This window comes from Myotis daubentonii, chromosome 7 (assembly GCF_963259705.1).
Source record: "Myotis daubentonii chromosome 7, mMyoDau2.1, whole genome shotgun sequence".
Classification (NCBI taxonomy): Eukaryota; Metazoa; Chordata; class Mammalia; order Chiroptera; family Vespertilionidae; genus Myotis; species Myotis daubentonii.
The window spans coordinates 34,536,850-34,555,341 of NC_081846.1; the positions used below are offsets into that span (position 1 = coordinate 34,536,850).

Genomic DNA, 18,492 nt, shown 5'->3' on the forward strand with positions numbered 1-18,492 from the left:
TCCGGTGCTTTGCAAGAGTAGTAGACAGGGAACTAAAGAGCAATTACGTCAGTCCCAATGTTCTAAAAGTCTGAGAACTCATGTTTTTACTTCAGGAAAATTCTCAGCAAGTACTTCTTCAAATTATTGTTTCTCTGATATTTCTTCTAGGAATTCGGTTAGTTGGGTGTCAATGTCTTTAAAGATTCTTAACTGTAGTTTATAGATTTTTATCTTTTTATTTTTCTGTGCTGTCTTCTGGGCTAATTCCCCCAGGACCGTCTTCCAGTTCACTAATTTGCTCTTTGACCATGTCTAGTTAGAGTTCACACCTCTTTTATTTTTTTCATTTTATATAAATTACTATATTTTTAACTTCTAAGCTTTCTATGATATTTTTCATAATTATCTCTTCTTATTCTATTTCTTTATGATTCTGGGTCTTAGTTTCCCCATCTTCAAAGTCAGAAGATTGACACAGTTAAATTTAAAGTTTTGTTTTCTTTTTGTTTGTTTTTAGCTCAAGCAACCAAATCACTGAGTCAGTTAAAGGACAATAGAATTTTATTCCATTATAAAAGGTCTATTAATAGAGCAAAGAATTAATTTATTAAAATATGTGCAAGAGAATATACATTATATATGGATTAATAAAAAGCTAGTGTTCTCATAATAGATTCTAGTTACTTACTAGTTGTCAAATTAGAGTATTTCCTAACTATCAAATTTTAAATTTGGCAACTAGTACTGATGAGATGAAGTATCCAACTTGAAAACGTCATGGAGTGTGAAGACTGAGTTTTGGTTATGTACAAACTTCACATGGACTAAGGAACAATTACAAGCTCTAGAAACAGTTGCCACGGACAGCTAGCCTGGTGTACAGCCCAGCAAAGGTCTAGCCAAGCGAGTCAGAGGCTGAGGAGCTTGCGACATGAGCGTGGGTCTTCTTCAGACTGGAGAGTTGGGGCCACCATCATCCCCGAGAGAGACTCAAGGATGGCTCCTCAGAAAGGCATTACTTTTTCTTCTTTTTCTCCTTTTTCTCTTTTTTCCCCTTCTTTTGTCCTTTATCCTTTGCAGTTCCTGTGTTCCCTCCCGTCATTGCCAAGGCACGCTTTTTACCCATAGGGGTTTTGGCATACCAGTTCTGAAACAAAACAAATATTTAGGAAAATGTCAAAATGACACGAATGCACTGGAATACTCTTAAAAAACAGAGAAGATCTTGCTAAGATGGAAGGGGCAAGCTGCCATTAAACTTTGGGCATTTAATGTATGTTTAATACAAATTCTTTGTCACTGGTATTTCTATACGATTTGGGGCTTCTACTCAAGGAGTTAATGGTTTCAGAGAACCACAGGCCGAATCTAACCAACAGCGCTTGCTGATGAAGTCACCTGTCTCCCAGGGGTCTTACTCTATCCCAGGGTGTGGGTTTTCTTGCTATTGTGAATGGCCCCTCTGATGCACAGAAGCTGCTAGAAGCTGGACTGGTGGCTGTGTTGCACCATGGGAGATCAGACGAACACTCTAAGGGAGACCACTGAAAACATGGCAGGAATATTGGAGCCAAAATATCAACAAAGCAGTAATTAATTGCACTCGGGCCTGTGATGGCATTTTCCTCAGCCTTCACATTTTGTTTGAAACCTGAGAAACATTTTGGTTTATAAACTTTGTAGTAGTAATATTTCTTTCTTTTTAAAAAATATATTTTTATTGATTTCAGAGGGGAGAGACAGACAGAGAGAGAGAGAGAGAGAGAGAGAGAGAGAGAGAGAAAGAGAAACATCAATGATGAGAGAGAATCATTAATCGGTTGCCTCCTGCAAATCCCATGTTGGGGATTGAGCCTGTAACCTGGGCATGTGCCCTGACCGGGAATCAAACCATGACCTTCTGGTTCATAGGTTGATGCTCAACCACTGAGCCACGCCGGCTGGGCTGTAGTAGTAATATTTCACTGAATGACTATACTATACATTATTTATCAATGCTTTAGTTGCTGACATATAGGTCATTTCCAATTTTTTATTAATATGAATGATGTTGAAATTCACAACTTTTACATATCTCCTTATACACATGAGAAAACGTCTCTAGGGCACATACATAGAAATCGGATTCCTGGGGTTGTAGGTCATGAGCATCTTTAATTTACTTACTATGTTCAGATTGCTCTCTGAAGCGGCTGTGAGTGGGAAACTACCTCAGTCTCTGTATGTCTTGAGATGTTATTTTCTCCCGTCTCTTGGATGGGAGCTGAGCTGGATGTAATTTTAGGTTGACAGTTGTTTTTCCGCAGCCCTTTGCAGAAATGACCTCAGTGTTTTCTGGCATCTATTGTGGTCAGAGAGCTGTCTGATTTCCTAAATGTTGTTTCTTTGTAGGTAATCTGGTATCTTTTAAGACTGGTCTGTGGTCTTGTTCTCAGGTTTCCAATAATGGATGTAGGAGTAGATTTATTTTTATTTGTTCTGCTGGAGCCTTGGAGTATATTTTTAATCTGAAACTCATGCCTTTAGTTCAGAAAAATTCTCAGCTAGTATTTCTTCAAAATTATTGTTCTTCAAATTATTTCTTCAAAAATCTTCTCTTAGTTGGGTGTAATGCCTTTAAAGGCTCTTGATTACATTTCATAGGTGTTAGCATCTTGTTTCTCTGTGCTGCCTTCTGGGCAGTGCCCAGGACCATGCCCAGTTCACTAATTTGCTTTTGACCATGTCGAGTCTAGAGTTCATACCTCTTTTATTTCCCCCATATATGTTAGTGACTATATTTTTAATTTCTACATTTTCTTTTTGCAATTGTTTTCATAATGATCTCTTCTTATTCTATTTCTCCATCTTTGTTTCAAAACTTTGTGTATACCTCTAATGGAAAGTTATGCCTTCATTTATTTTCTTGAACATCTGAATTTATAAATTCCAGTTTTTTCAGATTATGCTTAGAATTATATTTCCTAAAATGTTTGGAATTTTGATTTTCAGATGCATTCTGAGTAGGAGGGTTTGCTTTGGTCTCTTCCTCTCTCGTTACTCCTCCCACCCTAGCAGTATTGCAGTTGTTCCTACCCAGGCCTCTCAACCCAGATACAGAATTTATGATGATGCTGATGGCGTCTGGAAGCGGGTCCTCCTGGGTGACATGGGGAGATCAGAGAGCCAGCCACAGAAGCAGCAGGGCTGCTACTTCATCTGCCACGACTCAATCTCATTTGTGTTCTGTGCCTTGTTTCCCTCTTTGCTGCACACCAGGCTTCTGACTGCTCCTGCATTGGAGACTTTTCTTCGTTTCTGGCGCCTGGGGATCTTCTCATCCTTCTTTGAACTTTGGCTAACATGTAAGGGGAGGTGGCCAAGTACTTAGGTGATGATTCATTGGGACACAGTAGAGAATATGGGTAATGGAATTGGCTTTTAGCTTTGGAATAAGGTTTGAATTTCAGTTCTTCCTTTCTAGCTGTGTGACCTGGAACAAAAGTCCCTTTGACTCTTGCTTATTTTTTTTTTCTTCTGTAGCAAAGTGCCACAAACTTTGTGGTTTAAAACAGAACATTATCTTCTATTTCTGCAGGTCAGATGTCCAAAATGGATCTCCCTGGGCTGACATCAGGGGTCTGCAGGCCATGCTCCCTCCTGAAGGGTCCAGGGGAGGGCAGCTCCCTTGCCCTCTGCAGTTTTCAGAGACCACCCGCTTTCTTGGCTTGTGGGCCCCCCTCCGTCCTCAAGCTGGTGACACTGGGCACCCAAGTCTTTCTCCTGTTGCTCTCTCTCTGGTTCTTTCTTCTGATCCCTTCCTCTTACTTCTGATGATCACAGTGGACTCCCAGGACAAGCCAGGATAGCCTTCCCATTGTAGGGTCCACTACTTAGCAACCTTAATTTGACCTGCTCCCTGAATCTCCCTTTCCCAGGTAAACTCACATATTCACATGCTTCAGGGACTAGGATATACATGTCTTTGGGGGGCCACTATTCCGCCTCCCACATATCTCCATCACTCAGTTTCCTCATTTGTAAAATAGGGGGCTAAATGAGTTATAGAGTGTTTGGCACATAAGTAGTCAATATGTATGAGCTAACAGTACTCTGATTATTGCACTGTTACCACTCAGTATTTCCTCCATCATGTCTACGGAGCAGGGACAACGCGTTTGGAGGCTCCGTGAGACCTCAGTCTGACACGTTGTCAGAGCACAGGTCAGGTTTCTCAGGACAGAAGTGACCGGCTGGTTACAAGCAGCTAGAGCCACAGTGTCACATTATTCAAGAGTGTGACAGGGCCACCCCATCTATCTATCTGCTCAGGAAACTTGCCCCTAAACAAGTTTGTTAACAGGCAGATGGGGCAGGCACTGTGCCCAGCCCTGCAGCTATGAATGGGCAGCAGAAGTGAATTTGGGGCGGGGGGGAGGAAGATGGTGGTAAAATGATATAGTTTCCTTAAACAATGAAGTGACCAAATATGCCAAGAACGAATGTGAGAAACCTATGTGTGCTCATGCCAGGGTATAAAATGGTAGCATTTACTTCTCTTGAGTTGTATGATCAGTTATATGGTAGTTACTGGGCCCCAGGAATCAAGGGATCATTTTGCAAAGTGGAAAACATGGCTCAGAGATTGCATAGGTACTTTATCACCCTAAACTTGGCTCCTCCAAATAAGGAAGAAAATGATATTTTAGAAAAAAGGAAAAGAAAATTTTGGAATTTCAGAGAAAAATATGATATATCCCTTGAAGAGGGTAAATATTTATCATTAATACCAGCAAGGCTTGAATAGTTAACAAGAATAGGAATGCAAATGCCTGGCAAAAACTCAGCTTGGAGTGGAAATATCTTTTTCCAGTTTTGCTGGCACGTGGCTCAGCAAACTATGGCCCATGAGCCCGATCTGGCCTGCTGCCTGTCTCTGCAAATAAAGTTTTATTGGAACCCGGCCATGTCCATCATTTACCTACTGTGGGTGGATGCTTTTGCGCCATGATGCAAAATCGGACAGTTGTGACAGGGACTGCATAGCTCTCAAAGCCTAAAGTAGCTGCTGTACGGGAAGAGTTTGCCAAGCGCCGTGCCAGGTCATCCTCCAGGGGATCAGCATTGTGACTACTTCCCACCTTCCCTTGAGGCATTCGTGGCAAAGCAGGAGGGAAACACAGTTTTTGAGTGGGTGGGACAGGGTTACAGTGTGAGGGACTTTTCCTAATCTCAAGCTCCAGAGCCTGCGGTGAGGGAGAATTCAGATCCTCTCTCTAACGGTGGTGTGTGATACCGGCGTGGGCAACACTGCATGGGTATCATTTTCCTCCCTTGTCTTCCCAGTCGGGCAAGAACTATGTGCAGGTCCAGAAAGAGGACATTGCATTCCTCTGGATGAAAAGCACTTTGAGGGGTGCCCGCTGCCTGGCTTCGGGGGGCAGGCTGCTAATGAGCTTGGATAAGGAGGGACATCGCCTCTGTGACTCCCTTTCCTCCTATAGAAGACAGATTGGGAAGAGTTGGTCCTCCAGATCTAGGGAAGTCTGAACATCTCAGAATGTATTCAAACATTAGAAAACTAAATTTTTGTGTGTTCTCCCAATAGGTGTGATTTCCTATTGCTGGTGCCTGAAAATTCAAGTGGACCACGGCAAGTATGGGACAGAAACAGCATTGTTTGTAATAGAGGGAATGGTCTTCTCTATGCGAGACTTGTTCCATTGCCTGAAATATGAAGTAAAAACCAGTGAGAAACAAGACAGGGCGTGTGTGCAGGTGCATGTGTGCAGGCATGTGTGTACATGTGTGCATGTGTGCAAGTGTGTGTGTTTATGAACCCAATAGTATTGATGCTGCTACTCAATTCTGCAGTCTGGCTGCTAATTTATAAGATCACGGACCATGATGTTCTTAAAATTTGGAAGGCACATGTTTTACTGCTAAGGATGGAAAGATTTTGTGACCCACAAATTCCATTGCATATGGCAGAGTTCAAATTCCTGCCATTCAGGGCGGGTTGGCTGCTGAGACCTTATGGGCTCCATTTACCTTAAAGCTGTCTTCTTCCTCTTGGTATATGGGGTCCATGGTGCTGAGAGCCCCCATGAACTCCATGGCGATGAGCGGCTTCTGCTGCTGCTGCCGGAGTCTCCGGTCAGTGAGCACACTTCTCACCACCCGGACGATGTGTCCCTGGGTGAAGCCATCGGTGACCTTCGCCAGGCAACTTATGTTCAAGGCACTCGTAATGACCCCTCCATGGCGCTGAATGATCTGCTGCCACAAAACTGTTGTTTCAGAGATGGTGGGAAAGACAGAGAGAACAGAGAAGGCAGGATTAATCCGGTTCTCTGCATAAAGCTGCGTTGCCTGGATAGGCTCAGGTTCCTGTGGGTGTGAGACACCTTGAATTAAATAGAGCAATTCGACCCTTATTCTCTGCCCCCAACAACTGTGAACACACGCAGCCTGACTGACCTACCAGATGGGAGCCCAGCTGTTCTCTGGGTGAGTGGGACCCGGGGCAACCGAGAGATCTCAGGACACAGGGTGTCGTGGACATGAATTTTGAAGTGACTCTTGAGGTTTACTTAACGTAAGAGAATGGACGCCACGCTCCATTGGAGATAACGCTACACTTAGAGAACCATGCCCGTTCTGGAAAGACAGGGTGTGCATGAGGGTCATGGTAACTGGTGCGCCCGCAGGCAGACGGGAGGCCAACAGCAAGGCCACCTGCCTCAGAACCGGAAAGATCTGCTCAAACGTCTCTAAAACATTTTGACCTTCTTGGAGGAATATTTAAAACTTTTTACAAAGGCGACCGTTGCCAACTGATCTGAGCACCGTTGGGTCTATGAAGTGACCACGTCATTCAACCAGGTGGATTCAAAAAAGCTCAGTGAAACGCAAAGTTCTAACTACTGCCAAGGAATGAATGATGGCCAATGTCACTGTGACCACACTGGAGCCTGGCATTGGGGCCATGAGTTATGCCAACGCTTCACCTCCACTGTCCTCTTTGGCGGGGGTCCTCGGTCCGGTGGTGAGCTGAGGTGCTGGGAGGGGACGCTCTGCCACGGGGCCTGCCGATGTCTCCAAAATGTGGAAGGTTAGGCTTCAAGGGTGGAGAGTCAGGGCAAGAGGTGCAGCCAGGGCTCCAAGGGCCGCAAATTGGCCCCTACAGCAACATCTCACTCCCCCGACCTACTGCCTGGTGGGTGTGTGTGAGCTGCAGCCTGCCTTGGGGTTCCCTGGAACATGGCGGGGGAAGGCTGCGTGAGAAATCAGGATGTCTGCCGAGCACCTGGGAGACTGCTGCTCTCGCGCAGGGCGGGCACGTTGTTTCCGTAGCTGCGTCAGTGTTGTTTTAGTAATAATAATAATAATTATTATTAGTCATTCTGGTTTGTGCCAAAGTTCCCTACTGCTCATTACACATCAGTTATAGGAAATCATGCAAAATACACTAAAAGCTATTTCAAAGCTACTGTGTAAAGACAGATTGCAGAGGTAGGAAGTGCCCTTATCAGAATATGACTGCTGGAGGGTGAGACACCAGAAGCCACAGCCCATGGTCAAAATAAACCACCACAGACAGACAGCATCGTTCCAGGGATCTGGCCTATCTCCTGCCCAAATTCATGGCATCTGAAAAAGTGCAGCAGCTTGGAGTGCTGACTGGACGCCGAGAAGGGAGCGCATTGTATGGGTGAGTCTCAGGGGTAGTCCCTAAAGCTGAGGACCGGTGGATACTCCAGGCTGGGAACCCAGAACTACTTCAGCCATGGGCACCCATGGGCCAATGCCCACCTGCAGCACAGAGTGGACTGACTGGCCAAGGGCACCAACAGCAAACACTCCGCACTACCCCTGCCAACCATTAGGCTCCGACAGACCCTGCCATCCGCCTTCCGACATGAGGAATGTCTACAAGTAAAGATTCATGAACCGTGGAGCAAAGACCTACACAGACTCTGGTCTGGCTTGTACGTGTAAACACACCATTGACCATCTAAGTGTGTGATTCTTGGTACTTGTGTAGAATTTGATCAAGATTCCTCAAGACTGGTTACTTCAAGGCTCACCAGTGTCTAATGGAGGCGCGGTAAGGGGCTCTGGGGTGCATCACGGTTACCGTGGGAACTGCCCTCTGGCCCAGAGCTGTCTCTATACTTAGATCCCAGATCTAGAGAGAGGGAAAGGCAACCAAGTTTGACGTCCTTTTCATGTTAGATGAACTGGATGTATCAGCCTTTGAAAGAACAGCCTCACTGCTTTGACAAAGCCACGGGCTCATTCTTGACCTTAACTAGCTGCTGTGCGGCTGCGAGGCGGCCGAGGACGGTGAGTCACAGCCTGGTGGGCGCATGGAGGCTGCGGGAGCCACCAGCAGGCTGCTGAGTCTTTAGTCCACGGAGAACACAAGAGCAGGACAGGCCCAGGGCCGACAATGAGCGTGGCCGTGGGGACTGGGGCCAGGGAGCGGAGGGCGGGAGGGCTGAAGGCAGCAGAGGGGCCCTCACGACCGAGCGATGTATTATTTACTTTCCTCTCCCAGATGCAAAAAGCACCTCAGTTCTCCAGCTAATGGACACCTCCCCACTCCCTGGACTGGAAGGGACCAGGCATCGGGGCTTCGGGTCTCCTCTTCTGCTTCTGAATCCAAACTGATTCCACCCTGGCTGGCGCTCCATGACACAGTAACTTAAAGTTCGTGTTTCTTTGGGATTGCGCAGAAGGATGAGGGGTAAGTAATATACTACGGATGAGCTTCTGGCCGCTGCAGCCTAGAAGTCCAGGAAAATCAGATGTGGGCAGGACTCACCCGAGCAGACACCAGGTCCAGGATGGGGGCCTGTGATGAATTGGGTTATTAGCAAAACAGACCCCAGGGAAGAGAGGCAAGGGGAGCAGCATTAGGAAAGCGGAGAGAAGGAAGCCCAAAGGGATTTCTGGGGACCAGACAGGCATTAATCAACCTTGGGGTGGGTTTTCTCTGCAGAGACATTTGGGAGGAAATAGCTTGATTTGGGGCAAGAAGGTAGATACTGAGTTAGATCTGGTAAACCTTCAGGACTGCGCTTCCTTGGGCTGACCCACCCGTCTGCGCTCGGCCTAGTCACTCCTTGATGCTGCCTCAAGGATGTGACGGTGGGGCTGGGACTGCTCCTTACCCCTTCGGCTCTGGGCCGGGAGATGGATGGCTGAGCAAAGGCCCCCATTATGGATTTGCAGCCTGTGCGTTATGGGCTGGAAGAGACCATTTTTGATCACTGCAAAGACAGGAACAGTCTTTCTGTGAGATGGATGTCCCAGCCGCGGTGGCTAGGAACACTCCGCAGCCACTGGAGGAAATGTTGGGCAGCATTTGTGATGCCTGAAAAATGGCGGCCTGAACAAATCACCCCCAAGAAGGAAATCCGTGAGAAGCGTGTGCTGTAGTGGACAGAGCTCTGGGCCCACGACAACTCCCATGTGCAGGATGGCCACCTGCCCTCAGGTACGGGACGCTTTCTCCTCCCTCCCCCATGACGCTGTCTTGAAGAGACTCAGGTGGGAATCTGCAGATCTAGTCCTTAGGGGTGACTGGCATTTTATTAAAAGAACACAATTGTCTTTTTTGTAGCCAAATAGCTTCACTTTTAAAGAGCCCATGGTTTTGTCAAACAATAGAAACTATTCAACCCAAAGTGAAGGATAATACCCTATTTTATTCCACTAAGATAACATTAAGACGATGTGTATATATATACATATATATATATATATATATATATATATATATATATATAGAGAGAGAGAGAGAGAGAGAGAGAGAGAGAAGAGGAAGAGGAGGAGGAAGAGGAGGAAGAGGAGGAGGAGGAGGAGGAGGAGGAGAAAAAGGCGCAAGAAAGGACACCTGGCCAAGGGGGTGAGGAATGAGTGGGAAAGCTCCATAAGGCCAGGAGCATGGGGCCCTCCACACGGAGTCAGTGGGCTGACACGGCTGTGCTCACCCATTTCTGTGCTGACGCTTCCTTGGCTGGACTGCACACCCCTCCCCCCTGAACCTTGTGGGGCCATGCGACTCATTCTGGCCAATGTAATATGGGTGGAAGAACAGTTGGCCTTCCCGGTCCGGTACCTAAAATCTCCTTTGAGACCGTCCATACTGTCTTTCTCCCTTTCCTTTGATGCTGGTTGGATGCAAAGGACTGAGTGGAGGTCCTAGAAGATGAAGAAGTCACTAGATGGATGGAGAAAGAACTGGGACCTGAGTCCTCCTGTACTTTTTGTATAACATAGATTTATGAAGCCAGGACCATAACTTATCAAGACAGAAATGAGCGACATTGCAAATGGGGTGGCTAAGCTAAGAGTTTGTAATAGGTGGAGAGGAGAGAGTTGTGCTTTTAGCTGACCAGGAGTTCAAGACCAACCAGAAAGGACCCCATATCCCCTCTATTTTGATGGTGCTACTGTGACTGGCTAAGGATGAATAGAAACTAAGTCTGACCTAGTCCTTTTTATAATTATCATGAATACTAAACACTGCTACCATGTCACCATGGCCACCGTCTCCTCTACCTCTCCCGCCACTGTGACCCCCATCATCTCCATTACAGCCACACTGCCACCCCATCACCATCTCGACACCGAATTCACCACCACCACCTGCCACTGTGGGAGGTGAAGGTGACCCCTCAATGAGCCACATGTGTGGTGTTCACACCTGTGTACCTACTGCCCTTGAATGTGGGCTGGCCCTACGAGTGGCTCTTGACCAGTCCGAGGTGGTAGAGTGACTCTGTGACTTCCGATACCGGGCCACAGGAATCCTTCCACATCTGCCTGGACTTCTCAAAATGCTGCTCTTAGGATGCTCCCCCTGGGACCAGCGGCTGTGCTGTGCTAAGCCACACGTGGAGGACAGGTAGAGGCTGTCCAGGCAACAGCTGTCCAGCTGACAGCTGAGCCAGTGATGGCCAGTATCAACTCCGTCAACTCCAACCACCTCGGAGTTGCAGCCTGTCCAGTCTCCCGATGAGCAGAGCCCCACCTGACATCTGACAGCAAAGTGCTGAGAAGCTCAGGGAGAACTCCCCAGCTGAGCCTGTGGGCCCTCAGGACGAGAGCAGATCGTGTTGTTTTCAACCCCTGGGGAGGTTACTCACAGCTGCAGAGAGCCCCCCTCCTCAACCCCACGGACTGCCTTCCTCCCTCTCCATCACCAAGCCCATGCTCTTCTGGGGTCGGATTTGGTGCTAGACATTCTGCCAACCACCTCTGGCCGGGGCTACAACGGCCCTGAGACAACCATTCCCCTGCTCTGCAGAGAACATGGTGTCTCAAAAGTCAACTGAGGTGTCAAGGTCACCCCACTGTTCCTTGTCTGAGCCCGTCCTGGCTCTTTCCAGTCTGGCCCCACTGCCCTCAGGGTCTCTTCCTCCTATTGTTCCCGTCAAAAACGTTTCAAAAGAAGTGGAATTTGAATGTATCTTTTCAAGAATAAAAAAAATTGAAAAAGTAAGCTTCTGTTGTATTTAGTGTTTATTTTAAGTGAGTCAACATGTTCCTAGACTCACTCTTCAAGACTGAAAAATAACAAGAGCGACCCGGTGTAAAGAAATGGTTTTATACGAGAAAGACACCGTCACCGTGGGTACAACACGAGACGAGTGACCCCACTCTACCCTTCATGAGAAACATTTGCACCCATGAGGGCTTTGTCACGTTCAAGGCCCGAAATGCTGATCGCTGCCCAGTGTCCTTAGCTCCCGGGTAAAAAGAAGTGTTAACAACAGAGCAGAGATGCACGTTCTGCCCTTGTGACCCAGCGAATTGCATTCGTGGCACCGAGCTCAGCTGACATGGGTGCGCACGCCACTCTAGGGACATCACCTGGCGATGACTGGGTGCCTGGGCCACCCTCCCAGCACCTGACAGCCCAGCCTCGGCCACTGCTCAGGGGCGGCCGGGGTACTTGCCATATCTGGACGCATAGTCTGGTCTGGGAACCAAGATGATTTTTTGGTAGACTCTGCAGAAAGACTGAATTTCGGCATCGAAAGGGCGGCGTGTGGTCCCCACGATCAGAACCCTGTCGTCGGGTTTCAGGAGCTTCAGGATTTTGGGAAGATGTTTTTTCAGGCGTTTGGGTTCGTTCTGGGGAAAAGAGAGGGGAGACAATGAGCCACGTGCAGAGAAAAGGGTAAGCGGAAGGCCCTGCAGCCTAGGCAGGGTGACACCAGCTCTCTAAGCACGGCCGCCCCAGCCTGGCCTGGGCTGCAGGGCCCGCTCCCTGGTCTGGGTGCCCTGACAGCAGGCGCTTCCTGTCCTCAGCCTCCGGCATGCGGAGTTGGAAGGGGTAGGAAGGAAGCACCTGCAAGGCATTCCAGCACCTCGGCCCTGAGAACGGGAAACGGCGGTGGGGTTCCCAGCGCAGGGGAGCTGGCTGGGATTGACAGTCTGCCTGCGGGGCTCCGCATCCCCTGAGCTGTTCCGAAGGGGACCCCGAGGTTTCCTCTGCTGGCCGCAGGGACAGGAGGGACGAGGTCCTGGATCTCACGTCTGAAAACGCCCGGTTACGTGAGGGTGAAGCTGCTGCCTCTGCGGCAGTTCGGAAACCGCGTGAACCTGCGATTTTAGCGGCATCTCAGCACTAACCAGGGAGAGAAGCAAGACTTGGCCCAGGGAGGATGACCTCCACCCCAGGGGCCAGCTTTGGCCAGGTCGCCACGGAACCAGGGCTCTAAGGGAACCTGGCCAGACCCAGGGCCAGGGGGAAGGGAGGAGGAGGACGCCGGGTGAGCAGTCTGCGCAGGGACAGACACCCAGGCTCCGTCCTGACCAGTTCTGCTCTCAGCTGGTTCAGGGACAATGGAGTGAATTACGATACGAATGTTGAGCTAAAGACCACGCACGGCTTCCCTGCAGCGGCCTGTGGACCCCGGCAGAGACCACACCTGTGTCTGGTCCTGTGTGTCCGCACCCTCCCTGCCTCCCCAACCCCCCTCCCCCCACCCCCAACCCCCTGGGGAGAGAGCCCTGCCTGCAGGAAAGGCCAGGCACCCAGGGAAGGGAGTGGGCGTTTGATAAATGCCACTCTCAGGAGGAAAAGTGAAGAGCAGGTGGGGTGACAGAGCTGGTACGGGGGTGGAGGTGAGGGGGGCAGAGTTATGCTTGATTTGTGGGGCCTTTGGGATGATACACTGCTGGGCTCTAGAACCCTGCTCCATGGCAGGCCCACGGGCAGCCCAGTGTCTCTCCGAGTCCGGCCCCGCAGAGCTGGGAGTCAGGCCCAGGTGGTCACGCTGCTCTGCACAGCGACAGTGCACCCTGGAGGGCAGGGGAGCGGAGCAGAGAGGGGAGGGAGGAGTCCTCCAGGGAAGGCGAGGGCGCCCTGGGTGGGCGGCTGGACTGGGCTCTGGGCACAGGTGCCCACTCCCGTTGTGAGGCTGTCGGCCACGCAGCGGCCACGTGGTTGTTCACCTTCTTCCTTCCTGCTTGACTGGGAGAAGGCCAAGTTCTCTGTCTGGCTGCCCAGGTGCAGGGAGAGCCTGGGCCGGAAGTGCAGGACCCGGGTGGAGGGGCTGTTGGGAGAAGTCCGATGGAGGCTGCAGACACCTGGGGTGCCCCAAGGACAGCACAGGGACTCAGTTCTCCCTAACAACCCCCCTGCACTCACCCATTCTGCCAGTCAGCTGTAAGTCTCCAAGGGTAATAATACTAATACCAGTGTGTGGCCCCCCCTGAGTGCCGCCTGCAGGTGCTCCTCTTAGCGCGCGGTGTGGGGGTGTGGGCTCAATCACTTAACGCTGGCGACCCTTGTGGGTGTGAAGGGGTGTCTCGCGGTGGTTTTGGTTAGTATCTCTCTTGTGGCTAACGAAGTTCAGCATCTTTTCATGTGCTTATTGGCCGTTTGCATATCTTCTTAGGGAAAATGTGTAGTCAGATCGTTTCCCACTTTTTCCTTAAGTTACTTGCCTTTTTACTATTGAGTTGTAAGAGTTCTTTATGTATTCCAGATACAAGTCACTTAGCCGTATATGATTTTGTAGATATTTTCTCCCATTCTGTGAGTTTTCTTTGCACTTTCTTGATGATGTGCTTTACAGCAAACATTGTTTTTTTAGTTTTGATGAGATACTATTTAATTTTTCTTTTGTTGCTTAAGCTTTTAGTGTCCTATCTAAGACGGGCCACATGGGAGCTTCCCAGAGTTTGGTGGGAGAACTGATCCCAGGGTCCTGGCGAAGGTGGAGACTGCCACTCTGTGGGCATAGAGACCCACTTGCACAGTCTGAGCCCCTTTCTAGCAGCCTAGTTGCCATGGTGACGATGGGGCAGTTCTTCCTGTTCTTAGGGCAGAAGATGGTATTGCTACCAGTCCTGAAATGACAGGGACATCTGAACTTAATTAGCCTGTTTAGATATCAAATGTTGATTCTGGGCTGTGTCCAGAGTGACATTCCTGCTGGTGGTGAGACGCAGCCCCATTGGGAGGGCGGAGTGAAAGGTGAGTCCATTCAGTCAGTGCTCCCCTGCACTCGGGCCACCCCTGTTCTGGTTCAGAGCTGCATCCATTATGCAGGATGTCCTCATGCTCATCCATCACACTAGCCAACATCCCAGTGCAAACTCCACAGCCGTGCCCCTGCCGTTAGCCTGCAGCCTGCAGCCTGCAAACCTGGCATTGTGGGCAATTTCAAAGGAGTGCCCAGCATCCCCACAGCGATGGCAGTGTGCTTTTCTGCAGTCAGCTCCTCAAAACCACGGCACAGCCAGCTCCAAGGCTGGCCAGTCCCTCCAGGAGGCCCCACTGCGATGCCGGGAAGGCTGCTGCGAGATGAAGGAAGGAAGGGTAATGGTGCAGAAAACGCAGCCCAGACAGTGCCTCATTCCTCACTGCCTGTGCCTCAAACACTGCTGACCGGCTGTGCTGGAGCCACAGAGGGTGGAGAACGGCTATGCTCCCAGCAGGAGGAGGAGGGGAGGGCCCTGTGCAGGCCCCTGGGCAAGGGTGCGGTGTACGGGGAGCCATCCTGAGAGTCTAGGCGTGGAAGGGCTTCTCCAGGGTGTGGAGGACAGGGGTGTCGTGGGGAATGTGGGGATCCTGGAGCCCCGCACCTCTGGCTCTAAGACGAGAGGGCCCATGGCGGTTTTCAGGATGTGGTCTAGTGGCCCCAGGGATGAGGATGGGGGCGGATGGACAGACGGAAACCAGGTGCTGGTGCTCAGGTGCGGTCCAGGTGGGGAGAAAGGTGTGGCCTCTGCATCCAAATAGAAGACTTGTGTCTGGGTCCCAGGGCGACCCCCGCCAGCTGTGTGCCCCTTAGAGCCTTCGTCCTCTTCTGCAAAACAGAAGGGCCGCTTCCCTGACACAGATGGGGTGCCCCGGGGCCTCTGCGGCTGCCTCAGCCGTCCTGGTGTCCGCACGCTGCCTGGCTCTCCTCCCTGCCTCCCTGCTTAGGGCTCGGAGAGCCTCATGCATTTGACCACTGAGTGACCTTCACTGCGGTGGAGGCATCCAGGGTGGAGTCAGTCACTGCAGGTGAGATTTTTCCCAGTGCGATTCAGGAATCCCTCCCGTCCAGGGGGCAACTGCCGGGTGCTGTTTGTGCTGTGGCTGGGTGTGGGTGGGGAAGCACCGCCGCTCCGGTTTCTTTGCAGGTGGAATTCTTCTCTGTGCCTCAGTGCCTTTGGGATCAAGGGGGCCTGTGGGGCAGAGGCCGGGACAGATGAATTCCTGAGGTCGCCGAGTGATGCCGTGAGGAGCCGAGCGATGCCTCGTGGTTGCTCTCCTCTGTGATGCAGCTCGGCATTCGGTGGTCACCTTCAGAGCGTGGCTGGCTTGCTCATGGCTGCCCCGGGCCCAGAGACTTGGCTGAGGGAAAAAGTCAGAGCTGGGGGCCTGGAGAGCAGAGCTGGCCCAGCCCTGGCCCTGAGTCCCTGAGGCAACAGGAACCCCTCAGCCCTGCTCTCCAAGGGGCAGGCCCAGCACCCCTTGGGGCCCTGCTCTCCTGGGGTGGGGCGGGAGGGAGGAAGGGGGCGCTGGGGCTGGACCCCACTGTGCTGGGGAAGGCTCAGACACCGCCTGGCCTTGTGATGATGGGGCTCAGGGAACCTTCTGCTGTGCTCATCAGGCGGCCTAGGGTTCCCCCCAGGGCATGGTCCATGGTTGTCAGTGCAGTGAATTCCTCCTGCGATAGACTCTTCCAGTGCAGAGGTTAAGGTACTTGCTTAGGGACACACAGCCCGCTAAGGTGAACACAGAGCCGGCCAGGAACCCTTGCTTCCCGAGTCCCCGCTGCCCACCGTCCTCCTGCTCCCCAGGCTGCTGTCCAGTGGGACGTCGAGTAGCCCTCGCCCATGAGTGAGACAAAGCGTCCGATGGCATCAGGTGGGTGGCAGCGTGGGTTAAACACCGCCCGGCATTTCTCTTCAGATTCAGTCTGGTTCCTAGTAACCCCAGCCTTCCAGTTGGCCTCTATGTGGGTTTTTTTCACATGTACAGCTTCGCCAGCAGAGGGAGCTAACCACTAGGTTCGCAGACTAAATAATAACCGAGTCCTCCCGAGTCTCTAAAATGACAGGCCAATCAAGGCCCCTGTGGGGAAGGAAAGATTGAGCTTTCATTCTTCATCCAAATCATCCCTACCTGCTAACAGGGATGCATAATACATAAGGATCCAAAGTGATTAAAATCCTTACGAATTTAATCAGGAATTCGCAGTTAACCACTATTTGCTTTGGAGCAAATTGATGTGGAATAACAATCATGTATATCTGCACATTTTTTTTAACGTGTGGGAAATCTGCGGTGATCTGTGGGGGGAAGTGCGGGGGGTGGGGGCCATTGAAAGGAGAGAAAAGCAGGAAGGAAGCAATTGAAAGAGGGCTCCCCAGAGGCCCGGGCGCTGCTCTCACAGTTCCATTGATGGCCTTTGTCCCTAAGTTTCAGGCCCTCTGCTATTTGTTGTTATGAACAATAGGAAGTCCTAATAATAACCCCTGTGTGCGCCATTTGCTCTAACGGAGCCGAGTTCCCTAAAACGTGCCCTCCCTCTGATGCAGGTGATAGGGCTTTAGCTCCCCTCTCCCTCCTTCCACACAGCCCTTCATTTGCTCCTAAACGATGCCTCATAAAATCAGCCCGCTGCGTCCTTTCAGACACGGACAAGCACTGAGGGCCCAGGGAGAGGGCTGCGCCCCCCCGCCCCGTTTCCTTCCTCCCTCAAAAAAGCAAGACCTTCTTGAGAAGGAGAGGGAGCCTGGGAAGGGGCCCCTCGGAGAAAAGCAGAGCCCAGACTAAGCAACGCCGGGGGAGCCTCACCATCCTCTCGGCGTTGGGTACTCTCTTGTAGAAGGTTTTCTCCGTGTCTCCGATCCACACCACGGACGGCTGGAGCTGTCGGGCCACCTGCCAGGAGAAGGAAAGGCCTCGGTTGAAAACGCTATTCCGTTTTGGGTGCACGCTTGACCCCAGGGGACAGCAGGACCGAGGGCTCCTACGTGGGCTCTCGGGTGGCGGGGTCTACCCTCCTTCACTGCAGGGTGGGGATATCGCGAGGGATGTACCACCTTACAGGCAGGGCACACTGGACTTCGGCACCTTCTGCTCCAAGGCCCCAGGCGTCTCTCCGTCTGGCTTGAAATAAGCCAATAAATAGTTTTCTGCCGCTAACAAACGGGAAACCGAGCCTTGAGTGTTAATTCCAGCCTGCCCGCAGGCCCAGGCTCATTCAGGTTTGCTCAGGGTGGGAAAAGCCGTCCCCGCGCCAGGGCCCCGCGATGCCATTGGCTCGTCTCCCAAGGTGGGTGTTTAATCAACGATGGGAAAAGCACCGGGAACACTGGCGGGCTGTCTCCCGGGCCGTGGACCAAGGGGAGCGGACCGTGCACTTTCAACCACCAGGTGGGTTTCCCTGGGTCCCGGTGCCCATCTGACACCGGGCTGGCCGAGTTCACAGGCCCCCACGCAGGACGTCCTAAGAGGAAACAGTCCCAGCCAACCACTCTTTGCTAGGTGTTATTTGTTAGAACCAGAGATTTAAGAATTCCAAACTGCCCGTTTTAATCCAGTCCCGAGGCCGTGGAGCGTGCTGTGCAAACAGCGGCAGCTCTGGGGCAGGTGTGTGCCAGGCCTGGGCCACACACGTGGCACACGGCCTCACATGCATGGTCAGGGCCAGCGTGGACCCCGCATGTCCTCCTGCAATAACTCCTTCACCCTCCCTGCTACCCGGTGAAACAGGTACCAGTATTACCAACCCTGTGTACAGACGGGGAAGCTGAGGCTCAGACGTCAAGTGACCTGTCCAAGGTCACAGGCTAGAAAGTGACGGAAGCTGGAGGCAGGGCCTGCAGATGGCGGCCAGGTCTGCTGATGGTGGCCACACCATGGGCCCCTCATGTGCTTGAGCCACACACCTGAGAACAGTGGGGCCTTGATTTACGAGTTTAATTCGTTCTGAGACCGAGCTCGTTAAGGAGCTCGTTAACTCAAATTACTCTATCAACTCAATGCAAAAAATCGGCCGAGAG

General features: G+C 51.1%; 1 protein-coding gene across 1 annotated transcript in view; it reads right to left on the minus strand.

Annotated features, from left to right (window-relative positions):
- Window positions 1-536: 536 nt before the first annotated feature.
- The window catches only part of IQCA1 (IQ motif containing with AAA domain 1), a 117,934-nt gene continuing 99,978 nt past the window's right edge, over window positions 537-18,492 (minus strand). Inside the window, exons 16-19 of the mRNA XM_059703636.1 lie at window positions 17,282-17,368; window positions 11,934-12,111; window positions 6,013-6,251; window positions 537-1,129 (exon numbers count right to left, since the gene is read on the minus strand). Coding sequence (XP_059559619.1) covers window positions 998-1,129; window positions 6,013-6,251; window positions 11,934-12,111; window positions 17,282-17,368 — 636 coding nt within the window. The 3' untranslated portion in view covers window positions 537-997. The remainder of the gene's footprint in view (window positions 1,130-6,012; window positions 6,252-11,933; window positions 12,112-17,281; window positions 17,369-18,492) is intronic.